Source organism: Alexandromys fortis, unplaced genomic scaffold, assembly GCF_014885135.2.
Source record: "Alexandromys fortis isolate MF-2015 unplaced genomic scaffold, M_Fortis_MF-2015_v1.1 scaffold_94, whole genome shotgun sequence".
NCBI lineage: Eukaryota > Metazoa > Chordata > Mammalia > Rodentia > Cricetidae > Alexandromys > Alexandromys fortis.
In genome coordinates, this window is record NW_026067979.1 from 7,386,556 (window position 1) to 7,399,219 (window position 12,664).

A 12,664-nucleotide genomic window follows, 5' to 3' on the forward strand; every position below is an offset into this window, starting at 1 on the left:
AACAACACACAAACTGTATTCATTTAAAGAACTGCTTGGCCCATGAACTCTAGCCCTTACAGGCTAATTCTCGCACCTGGACTAGCCCATTTCTAATAATGTGTGTAAGCACCCCAAGGTGCGCTTACCGGGAAGATTCTAGCCTAAGTCCATTGTGGGTTGCAGCTGCCTGGGAGAGCTGAGCATGGCGTCTCTGCTCCAGCAGAGCTGTCGGGTCTCTCTGGAAGCAGAGCAGAGTCTGACCTCACTTCCTCTTCCGCCCAGAATTCTATTCTGTTTACTCCTCCCATCTATGTTCCAAGCTGAGGCCAAGCAGTTGGTTTATTATAACTTAACCAATGAAATCAACAGATTGATATATGACACTCCCACATCAATCAAAGACCCACAGAAGAATATAATATTACTAACAACAGAGATCACTTGCTGCCTGAGCAGTCACCCAAAGTTCCTCTGCAACACTGGGGCATCTACTTTCAGCCTACAGGTTAAGAGTATCTCACAGACTTTTCAGTTTAGCAGGATATGTAAAGGACTATTCTGCCTTGTTTCAGCTGTCACTTTCCTGTGAGTCCTGTGTGTCCAATCTTCAAGGTACATAGTCAAGCAGTCAAAGAACAACCAGTTTCTTTCCCAAACGCCTAATCTTGTCACAATGAAAACAAACTTCTATGAAGTTTCTTTGATGCCCATCATCCTCTTATGATGTTCATGTATGCTGACAGAGGCAGATGTGTCTCATTGTCATGAAAAAGCCTAAGTTAATAAAACATTTTAAATGCCATATTCTAAAGGCTTTTGAACTGTTTGCAGAGCATTTATCTATCTAAAATATACCTATTTAACCCAGAAACCATAACCAATGTGACTACAACTTTGATTATTATAGACTAACTATTAACCTCATTTCTTATTTATATATTTCATCTTTAAATGAATTGCATAAGTGCAATATTCCCAAGAGTAGAAACATATATACAGTGTTACAAAATCTATTTATAAGCTTTAAATTTGTATCAATATTCCAAAATTCATGCCAATGCAAAATATCTGAGATTAATAGTTGTCTTTTTATCCTATATCTCTATATTCCCCTAAATGATAACAAACATCCATACCCCATCAAATATCCAAAAGCCCCCCACATCCCTCTTGGGAATATTGGCATTGTGTTCTCGAAACTATATCCTGTTTTTGTATGTGGGCATAGACATTTTTACAGGTCTCTGAGGAAAATTGGGATAATGGCTAAGTTCTGGGAAGATCAGCCATAACCTTTATAGATATTTATCAACTGTCAAGATTCAGGAGGTCTCATTGTTCAAAGCTGATCCATTTTATTCCCAAAGGAATCCAAAGTTTCTTGTCTCCCATGGGAATAAAACTCCAAAGCATATTTGATTTCCATTTGAAAAATATGTTTTTGACTTAATTTTTAAAGTTAAGATAGTCCTAAAGTATATAGGCTGGTTCATTTTTTCAGTCCTGTTCATAATCCCATATCTCCTAACAGTTGTCTTTGCCCATCAGCATTCAAAAACTTCAACACAATACTATACAGACCCTGTATATTTCCCATCTAATGTGGCCTTTTTTTTTTTTACTCTTATTGTCTCTTTAAAGACTTCATTATTTTTAATCTATTTCTTCCTATGGCTATCTACAAAAATTTTCTTTTCTTTCTTAAACACACTGGAACATGTTTACAGTTTTTTTCTATCTGAACCTCTTTTACTATTTATCATTTAGCATTTTTTGAACTCAATGAGCCTTTAAACTGCTAAGTGATGTGGATCCTTTCCCAGCTTTGGTGGCTGATTCTGTCTGCTTCTTGGGTTGCGAAAGCCAAGGCTAAAGCTTATGGCCTGGTTGGAGGTTCCTGATGAGAAATTCACACCCCAAACTCTGGAATGCCAGTACCCTGTACTGGGACAAGTGTCACTTACTTAGATTTTTGTTTCTACTTTGAGGGCAGAGGCTGCTCGTTTGTTTTCCAGATGACCAGACTCAAAATAATCACACAGAAACTGTATTAATTACAACACTGTTTGGCCAATGACTTAGACATATTCCTGGCTAATTCTTATATCTTAAATTAACCAATTTCTATTAATCTATGTATCATCACAAGGTTGTGGTCTACTGGTAGGCATCTTTTTCCTTCAAAGTTACATGGCATCTCTTTGATTCTGCCTACTTTCTTCTCTATTTCTGCTTGGAATTCTTTCTTATTCTGTTCTGATTTTCTGTAGGTCAAAGCAGTATTACTCATTAACCAATGGCAACAAAATGCATTCACAACATACGGAGGGCAATTCCACATCACCTCTCCTTTTCTGTCTAAATAAAAAGGAAGGTTTCAACTTTAACATAGCAAAATTTAACATAAAAAACAGATATCAAGCGAGAATTATAGTTACAATATTTATATCTATTTTATTTTTATCATAACTAAGTAAAACTATGATTATACCTATCTATTCTTCAACTACATCAAAGACCCCAGAGGGTTATAATATTACCTAAGTTAACAAAAAGTCCATTTTAAGCAGCTTCCAAAATTCTTGAATTGACAGAGACATCTCATGGCCTGGACATTCACCCAAAGTTCTTCTTTAACACTGGGGCATCCATATTCATCCTACATGCCTTTAGTATCTGGTAGATTTTTCCATGAAACAGAAAATTTCAAAGACTGTTTCACCTCTATTGACAGTTTGTCATTCACTTTCTTTTGTTTCCTGCAGAATGCCTGGCAGACTCTTTTATGAAGCAGGAACCCTGAAGGACTGTCTCACTTTTAGGCAAGTTTAGCAGTTATTTTTGTGGGTCCTGCATGTCCAGTTCATACAGCATAACATCTAGCAGTCTAGGCAAGAGAAGTTACATTGAAGGCAAATTTCATAATGAGTTTCTTCAATGCCCATTGGGCACTCTGAAGTAATTGGTGCTGCCAGAAGCAAACATGTCTTACTGTTGAGAAGAGTTTAAGTTCTTAAAACATTTTAAATGTCATATTCTGCATATCTTAGAAAGATTTCAAAAATACCTATAAGTCTGTACATCTAGACAACCCACCTAAAATGACTACAAGTTTGACTATTACAATGACTATTAATTTGTTTTTCTTAAGTATACATTATATTTTTAAATAAAATTTACAAACACAATACCTAAACAAGAGCAGAAATATACATATAACAAAATTGAGCTAAAAATTTGTATCAATAAACAAAGATTTAACCCCCCCCCCCCCCCCCCCCCCCCGCTTGCCACCAGCAAACAGAGCCCACAGGAAAGAAAATGAGACTACCAAGAAGCTGCACTCAACTCTGTTCTTTTGTGTTTGGAATTTCTTATTAAACTCTCTCAAGTTTTGTGTGGATGTAGCTGCCCACATTGGGCACATCTTACAATTTGTATTTCACAGCAGTAGTTTGTAAGACTTTAGATTTTTTTTTACTTCCCGAGTTTCATTTTATTTCATATTCAAAATGTTTCTCTCGTATGGTATGCGTGTCCACATGTGTCTAGGCAGGTCTGCTTTATGTTAGGCCTTATCTTCAATTGCTTTCTGTCATTTTCCAAGGCAGAGTCTGACAGCTGAACCAGAGCTTGCAGATTTACTTGCTCTAGCTGGCCAGCTTGCTCCATGGTTCCACTGTTTCTGCATTCTGAATTTGGAGTACAAGGTGGCTGTCACACCCACTCAACATTTATACAGGTTGTGCAAATTGATCTCTGCTCCTTCTATCTGAATAGAAAGAAAAGAAAATAATAAAAAAAATGTGTGAATAAATGAATGCATAAATACATAAATATATGTGTGTGTGCATGTGCATATGTAATCAAATGTGCATGTGGAGCTAAAAGACAAGGGGGAAGGTAGAGTGCTAAAGTTGGGGTTGTCAGGTTCTGACATATTAACACACCTGGCTCTTACCCTTAGTTTGTCCCATAGTGGTAGAGGATTGGCTAGTGTAAAAAAAGATATCATAGAGGGAATTTATCCGGTGACTTCTTGGCATTAACCATTTGATCTTGTCATGGTCAGTAGCTGTGAATGAGTTGAATTTGAACTATATTTTTGAATATGTCTCTCTAAGGCGAACTTTGGCATCTTCAGTCACTGTGTCAAGAAAAAGAAATTCTAAGTAAAAGGTTTTTCTAAAGTAAAGACCTGAAGCAAGGGGCCCACCACGAATTGAGGCAAATATCTTCAAACATTTCAAAAGCATTTCTTCTAATGTTTCTTTATTCTTAGTTTCTAACAAAAAAGGTGATTTAATGATTTTTTTCAATTGTTCGACAGGCACTTGAGAATCCTTAGCAATGGCTTCCAGGGAGGCATCATCCACTCCAAAGAGGACTCGGTAGTGGTTTAACTTCACCTTTAGTTTCTTCACATCATTTGTGAGGATGCCCACTACAGGAACAGTAGCCAGAAGTCCAGCCTTGAAGGCTTCCAACCAGATATGCTGCTGCATAGACTTGTGCTTTCTGTCAATGACTGCCTCGGTAATATTAGGCAAGGAAAGCATAAAATTGTGGCGCTTTTGATTAGAAAGATCCTTTATCAGAGTGTCCATCAGAACTGGAAAATCATAGTCAGATAAATGTTTGTTAGAAATCAGGAAAATCTGTGGTACATCCATGTTATTCTGAGTGAAGGTGTTCAGACAGTAGCTTCTGATCTGCTTCAGGGTCTTTTCTCTTTCAAAGGTGCGTGGTTTGGATTCCTTTTCATTTTGTAAATCTATGTCGACCTTGGTTCTTACAAAGTAGTAATTCTTTTTCATGAATCTGATTGCTTTGGCAAGGTCTAGTTCATGTTTTGTAAAACGTAAGGCTGAAACAATAACGAAGAAATCATACTCTTGGAAGTTTACTTTCTCCAGATAATCTTTTGGTGGAAAGTTCTTAGTTCCAATGCCAGGCAGGTCCCAAAAAGTCAAAGTTTTAATTTTGGGGTGTTTATATGGAGTTCTCATCATGGTTGTCTCGGTTACCCCTTCTTCAGCTGCACCTTGGTCTTCAGGTCCCACCCCCCTCAGGGCATTGATGAAGCTGGACTTCCCTGCTCCAGACTCTCCAGTCACAGCAATGTTTATTGGGATGCTATCAATATTTTTTAAAGCATCATTGATTACAGAGTTTACTCCTTGAATGTTTCCATTTTTCAGATGTAATTCTATTAAATGGATAGTCTCCTGAGAAATGATTTTGTTTTCTGTCTTAATCTTCTTAAAATATTTAGTGAAGCTGGACACCAAATCTCCGTTGTCCTCATTCTTAGATGCATCAGAGAATAACTGCCCCATGTTTGTGATTAAAAAGCAGTCCCTGAAAGAAGAAAAGGAGAGAAAGCTGCAAAAGATCAAAGATGCCTTTGTCCTTAGCACTATGTTTCTTCTCTGTGCTGAAGCCTTAGTTATGTTCTGATATTGACTAGTTCCCATACATTTTGCAGTGATTTTTATTATCAACAAGATAAAACCTATATTCCTATTGGAGTAGAAAATCTCATCTGAAAAATTTCTCCCATCAGATTGTACTTGGGGCATGCCCATGAAACGTTTTCTTGATTTAGGATTGATGTGGGAGATCCCAGCCTAGTCTGAATGGTCTATCCTTGGGCTGGTGGCTTTTGGTAATATAAGAAAGCGGTGTCAGACTATGGGGAGCCAGTCAGTAAACAGCATTCTCTCATCATTCTTGCTTCTATTCCTGTAGAGTTTCTACCGTGACTTCCCTCAGCAATGGACTGTAATCAGAATGGGTAAACCATCCCAAATAATTTCTTTTTCAAAATCCTTCTGATCATGGTGTGTATAAAACCAGTAGGAAGGAAATTAAAACAAATTTCTTCTAGTTTTCAATTAAACCCTTTATTATGGAAAAATGAAAACTTAAGTAAAGTAAGGAAAAATTAGATAAAAAACAGCATGGGTCCTTTAGCCAGCCTCAGGAACAACAAAAACAAATGCAACTGTATTGCATCTATCCTGACTGCAGTGTTGTATATCACATCCAAGATGTTTTCTCCATCTGGGCACACTTCTTTCAGTGTGTGCCTTCAGATGAATAGAAATTAAATCAACGCACATCTAGTTTTTCACACTGAAAAATAAATAATAATGAATTATAATTGACATCAGTATTTAATTAACGTGAAATCTCAAATGATCACGTAAATGTAATTTGTCTGCTTTATTGATTTTTCAAAATACGTCAGTAGGCCCAACTACTGTATTTTGTTGAAATAATTTTTAATTTTTCTAGATTTACCTTTCTTTTGTCTTATCTGTGACTTGGAATTCATCTGTATGAAGAATATAAACTTGGAATAATATAAAACTTCTTTCTGTTACTGTTAAAATCCTTTTCTTCAATACAATATTTCCAAGTCATCACTTATCTAACTGTGTGCTGGAGATGTAGATCAGCTGGTAGTGAGCTTTCCCAGCATGACTACAGCCTTGGGTTCAATCCCTAGCACCTCATCAAATGCAGGTGCTTGTGGATCCCTGTAGTTCTGCTACACATGGAGTAGATGTAAAAGGTTCAGTACTTTCAGGTGATCCTTGGTACACAGTGAGTTAGAGGCTAGCCTGGGCTATTTGAGACCCTGTCTCAATAAAATGAATATCAAGTTCATCATGATGGCTTAGCAGGTAAATACACTTGCTGACAGATTCAAGGACTTGAGTTTGATCGTTGGGTATTTAGGTAGCTCAGATCTCATATTTCTGCCCTTTTATTCTCCACAAGTCTGCCTTAAAGTCCTCAATAGCAGTACAAGGATCTCACCATTAGTTAAGGAGACAGCAAATCCCCATTGTCACCCTGGAGTCTCCTCTGTCTGTCTCACCTCTACCAAATCAGTTTGTAGACTTAATCTCTATTTCCAAATCCAAGCACAATTGATAACTCTGCCTACATTATCTTCTTCAATACCTTCTCAGTACCAGCTTTGAGCATGTCATGGGCATTGCTACATTTCCTGTTATGGTTCTTACAACAACATGGATGATCAAACAGCCAGAGTTATGACACTGAAATCATATCACGTCACGTCAATCCTGAAATGTACCATAAGAATCCCAGTTTCACTTAGGCCACACATTAGGTATACAGTGCACATGCTACATACAACATATCTTTGAATTAAATTATTACACTTCTGGGACATCTGGTGCCTGAATTTCAGACACCCTGGTATTTCAGTCTGTCTTCTCATTCCAGGACTTTCAACTTAGTGACTGGTTTTTTTCCTTCCCCAAGTAGCCACATGGGTATTAATGACCTTTCTCTAGGTTCTGCTTTCTCTAGGCAGGCTTTAGCATTGACATTGTCATTGAGATAGAAAAGTGTACCTGCCTGCATCTTTCACCACCCTCTCACCATGTTTCTGTCTCTCCACAGCACTTGCTGCCCCATAATGTCTATTCATCTGGGATCATTAGCTGTCATCCTCCCACTGTACAATGCACCTCAGATAGCAGAATGAGCTTTTGTCTTGCTCACTTCTTCCTCACCAACACATCGTGGATGGAAATTTGTCATCACAATGAATGAGGACTATGATAAAAAAACAAACATTTGGACTTCATTGTGAACAACTCTGCCTGTCTGTAGTTATTACAGGAAAGAGGGTTAGTTGAAACCTAGTAAGTACATTTATAGAGAGTGGTTATCAAAAGTTTGGGGAGAGTACAAAAACAGTCTAATTTGACTCCTACTGTGTATGAACATAAGCACATACACAGTCACTGCACAGGCAGCCCCTGTTCAATTTACAACAATAGTTGGGATGGCTGTGCAGGAAACCCGAGCTGAGAACTTTGTTCAGTCTGACTGCAGGCACACAATAGGAAGAGGTCAGTAAAAAGAATGTCCTCAAAGGGAAGCTAAACCTGATTATAGAAACACCATGGCCAGATTCACTGTTGAAGGGGACAGTCACCCACAGGGCCCAGACAGAATGTCCCTGAAGCACACAAACTTTTTTCATCTTTCAGGTTTTCCCCATCTTATTCTTTCAGCTCTACCTCCTGGGTCTGTGATGCAGACTCCAGTGCGACAGTTGTTTGCAAGGACTTTCCATGGAATATGAGCACAGGGAACGAGAAGGCTGTGATACAGCAATCATTACAAAGGGAAGCCTGCCTGAATGACAGCTGCCACCACACCCTGACATAGCTCACAGATGGAGAGATCTTAGCACTCCTGCTTTACAATAAGGAAAACCACAGTGAAGAAGATTCTTCAGGCACAGATTTCCACAGCCAGCTACAGCAGAAGCAGTGTGCAGAGAGACCTCTTCTCCACAGATAGAAGACCTCGGGATGTAAAGAATTAAAGAGTTGACTATGAGCTGGGAAGCAAGATGAGGGTGACATACAACGACCTCATGCACACTGCAGAGATATTCCATCATCTAAAACAGCCATTTACAGCTATGTATGAGAGAGGAATAAGAAACAAGCCAAAACAATTGAAAATGTTTCTTTTTTCACCAAAATCAATATCCAGATCATTTCCTTTAGGTTTACCTCAACTTGAAGAATTGGCTAAGACCATCCATGAGTCAGTCCTGTCCACCTTCTACCAAAGCACCCCAGCTTTAAACTGAGGATCCCCACTATCAGGGCATTTTCCTCAATGCCTTACTACCTCTCAGCTCTTTAGAGAAAAGAGAAGGTGAGGGTTAGAAGTTAGATCTGAATGCCCCTGTCCACTTACCAGAGAATCCCGAGTCCAGTGTGTTCACTCACTGGAATTCAGCTGCAGAAACCACGCTCTACAGTAGTCCAGTCTTGTCCCATGAAACCCACTCCTCCTTCTTCTGCAGGACTTATAGACCTTCTAGGTTCTGCCCCTCTCCACTCAGTGTGTTTTGGCCAATCACAGAGAAACAAGGATCAGTTGCTTTTAGGAATCACCTGCATTTCCAAGAAGGGGAAAGTGAAGTAAAACAAACAGTTGCTTTTCATTCTATCAAGACTATGTTACTTGGCAGAAAAGTCCGGACATTCTTAAAAGAACAATGTGCAACCGGGCTTGGAAAAAGAACATAAACACTTAGAAGCAGATTGTTGAGTATGTAGGAAAACAGCCCTTGAAAGATAAATTTCCTGGCCCATGACTCCACAAATGCAGCCTGAACTAAAGTCACACAACACATTTTCTGAGGTCCTGTGCAGATTCTAATTTTAGTCTCACCCAAGGCACAACCCACGTGACTCCCTCTGACTGTAACCTTATTCCTTCACCATTGTCGATTCATGTTCCTCAATTCTTGTCATTCCCATCTTCCATGTAAAGGCAGAGATTTGGTCATGCCTGGGCTTGACAGGTCTTACACATGCTGTCTCAACCACAGCCAGTTCACATGTGGAGCTGCCCTGTTATCCAGAAGATACTGTGTAGTTGTAGTTATCCATGACTCTGGCCTTGACACTCTTTTTACTCTTTCTTCCACAGTCATTGCTGTGCTATTTGAGTAGAAATACAGATATTACATTTTGTTCTGGACATCAGTCAGTGTCTTATTCTAAGAATCTTGGCCAGTTGTGAATATCTGTATTGATTATAACCTACTGCAAATATGAGCTTCAATGATAAGGGTTAAGCAATGCCTTAATCTATGGGTATCATGGAAAATCATCAGGAGCTGTTTTAATGTTATGTCCTTTAGCAGAATAATAGTAGTAGGTTCTCACCAGGGTGTAGACTAGCATAGCCTAAAGCTATTGTTCAGATATGGTACTAAGCATGGGTATCATCTTGTGGAGCTATACTAAATACAACGAGGAAGTAGTTGGTTACTACCATGATGTTCTTGTCACTATTCTACTTGTAGCTGTATCTTATCTGTCAAGTCAGTACTGTGGCTCACAGATTTCATACCTGAATATGATTAATGTTTCATTTTCTCCTCTGCTACTGTGTCTAGAACATTCCAGCACTATGAAAGATAACCAATAGGGATGGAGTTTCTGGGTCAGCATGAGCTTGATTTCTCCATACTCTATAACTCAGGAGCGTGGTATTTTCACTAACAGGATGTTACCATCATGTTCTGGAAAGTAACCAAAGCACTGGCAGTGGCCTCTAAGGATCAGGTTTATCACTGGCCAATAATTCTATAAAAACTAAGTAATTCCTAAGTCTGGACTTTTACTTTTACCTTGTGGTGTCTAGCAGGGACATTGTTGCCCCAGTAGAAGGTATCCCCATCATCTTTTTTTTATCTCTGTGACATATATTTAAGAAGCCTCTGCATTAGTAGGTCACATGTGACATTTTGAAAATTTTTTAGTGTTATTTATCCCTCCTACTTTCACTCCTCTTCCCTATTCTCACCTCCTAGTTTAATTTAATTTAACTTTTCTTTGTTCATAATTCTCTTTTAAATCCCATCTTCTTTGTCTTATAATTATCACTCCATGGCACCATATTAATTTCAAAGCCTGTGCTGGTATTTCCAATGGAATATGCATATCTGAAGGGTGAAAGATAAAATCTGTCTACACATGAGAGGGGACTCTGTCACCTCACTCCAAATAATTTTTTCCAGCTCCATCAATTGCTCCATGAATTTCATAGTTTCTATTTTGTTAACAGATGAGTAATGTTCCATTATGTAAAGCTGCACATTTTCCTTATCCATCCATCAGTTGATGGGCATCTAGGTTGTTCCCATTTCTTGGGTATTGTGAGTAGAGCATGAGTGATGGATAAGCAATAGCTCAACATTAGGAGATGAAGTCATTTGGGAATATCACATGTGTAGGATAGCCTGATCATGTAGTCAATCTATGTTCCCTTTTTTTTGGAGCTTCCACACATTACCTTAGTCACTTCCCAGTGTGTCCTCCCACCAGGGGGACTGAGTGTTCTTCTGCGTATTTGTTGACATTTGTATTTTGTTTCTAGGCACTCTGACTATGGTGTGGTCAAATCTTAAAGTTGTTTTGATCTATGTTTTCCTGATAGATAACAATGTTGAAAATTAAAAAAAATATTTCTTAGGCATTCTCAGGTCATCTTTTCAGAACTCCTTATTTATCTTATGCTCCATTTTTAGATTGGGTTGATTGTTTTCTTGATATTAGTTTTTAACAGATTTTAGATTCTAACCCCCTGCTCATTACATAACTAGTGAAGATTTTTCCCATTCTGTAAGTTGTCTCTTCACTCAAGTGAAAATGTCTTAAAAATATTTTGAGACAGCGTCTTCCTTTGTATACCACGTAGGTCTAGTATCCATGTAGGACTATGTAGTAAAGACTGATCTTGAGCTCCTGGTGATTTTCCTACAATAGCCTCCTGACTGCTGATTTCCATGTTTGCCTGTCTCAGAACCTCTTTCTTGATTTTGTGAGCCAGTCAACAGCTTATAAACATTAAGCATACATTAAATAGCACCTGTGGATGGATATCGGGAATGTGTAAAGTGCCCAGACCAAGCAATTTCAATGTTTTTGAGTTCCCATGAGAAATAACACCAAGATCACTTATAACAGCTGTTTGTAGGAACTCAAGTGCATTGTAAGCTACTATGCAGGAAGAACATGGAGTAGCATCTGGTCACAAGAGGGAAAGACCATCTAACAGCAATGATGATACCTGCCATGGTCAATTATGCCATGGGAACTCATTTTTTAGGGTTGTACTTTAGCTGGGTTTTGTTGTTGGTATTTTCCCTGCAGAAAGTAACCCAAAGTGTACTCAAAAGAATGAAATCTTGCAGAAGGATGTGTTCCATTTTTGTAGAATTTGGAAAACTGAAATATGTACACCACACCATTGATATCTACCTACTCAGGTTTTCAATGGGCAATTGCCTTGAGTTAGGAAAAGGCTGATTCAGTAATCACACATTTGCTAAAAGTTATGGCCATCATAAGCATAGCTGTGCAAATAAAGTCAGACAATGCTCCAGCATATGTGTCTAAGAAAATGAAATAGTTTTTGCTTATTATAATATAAAGCATATTACAGGTATCCAAACAATCATACACGTTAGGCAGTTATAGAAAGATCAAACTGAACTATAAAGGGTATGTTAGAAAAACAGAAAGGTAGGATAAATACTTATAGAAATAAATTGCATAATGATTTATTAACCTTGAATTTTCTTAATGATAATGAGAACGGAACAGGGGTTTCAGAGAGACAATGGATAACAGAAAAAAAAAACTCTCTGAGTTATATCGGCTGGTGTATTTCAAAGATGTGTTGACCTCAGAATGGAAACCAGTAGATGTACTATGTTGGGGAAGGGGATTTTCTCCTTGTTTCCACAGGAGAAGAAAAGCTGCGTATACCATCACAATTAATCAAGATATGATTTGAAAAGTTTAAACCTCTTGATAAAGAGAAGTGACAGCTCATCCTCAGAGGTGACAACTTACAGTTGTAGGGAAACCTCATAAGGGTTGGGGAAGGGTTCTGTTCTTGTCTTTGCAGGAAAACATTCATCTTTGAAAAGACAAGAGACCTTGGACATCTAGAAGCCTAAAGAAGAAAACATAGCTATCTAGAATCACCAAACAAAGAGAAATATGAATTATAATACCAGTATTCTTTGAGAGTAAACTCTATCTAATCTCACTATCTAAATATATATATTTCCCTACTTCTCAGTATAATTGTA

General features: G+C 38.2%; 1 protein-coding gene across 1 annotated transcript; it reads right to left on the minus strand.

Moving 5' to 3' along the window:
• Positions 1 to 3,841: 3,841 nt before the first annotated feature.
• Positions 3,842 to 8,875, minus strand: LOC126511116 (interferon-inducible GTPase 1-like). The gene is made up of 2 exons (XM_050158025.1): positions 8,746 to 8,875; positions 3,842 to 5,343 (listed from the first exon to the last, which is right to left on the minus strand). Exon 2 carries the CDS (start codon positions 5,319 to 5,321, stop codon positions 4,080 to 4,082), a length of 1,242 nt encoding a protein of 413 aa, XP_050013982.1. The 5' UTR covers positions 5,322 to 5,343; positions 8,746 to 8,875; the 3' UTR covers positions 3,842 to 4,079.
• Positions 8,876 to 12,664: the final 3,789 nt, after the last annotated feature.

Excerpts from the sequence above, each read along its gene's own strand:
- LOC126511116 (XM_050158025.1), bottom strand. The coding sequence starts at position 5,321 with ATGGGGCAGTTATTCTCTGATGCATCTAAGAATGAGGACAACGGAGAT.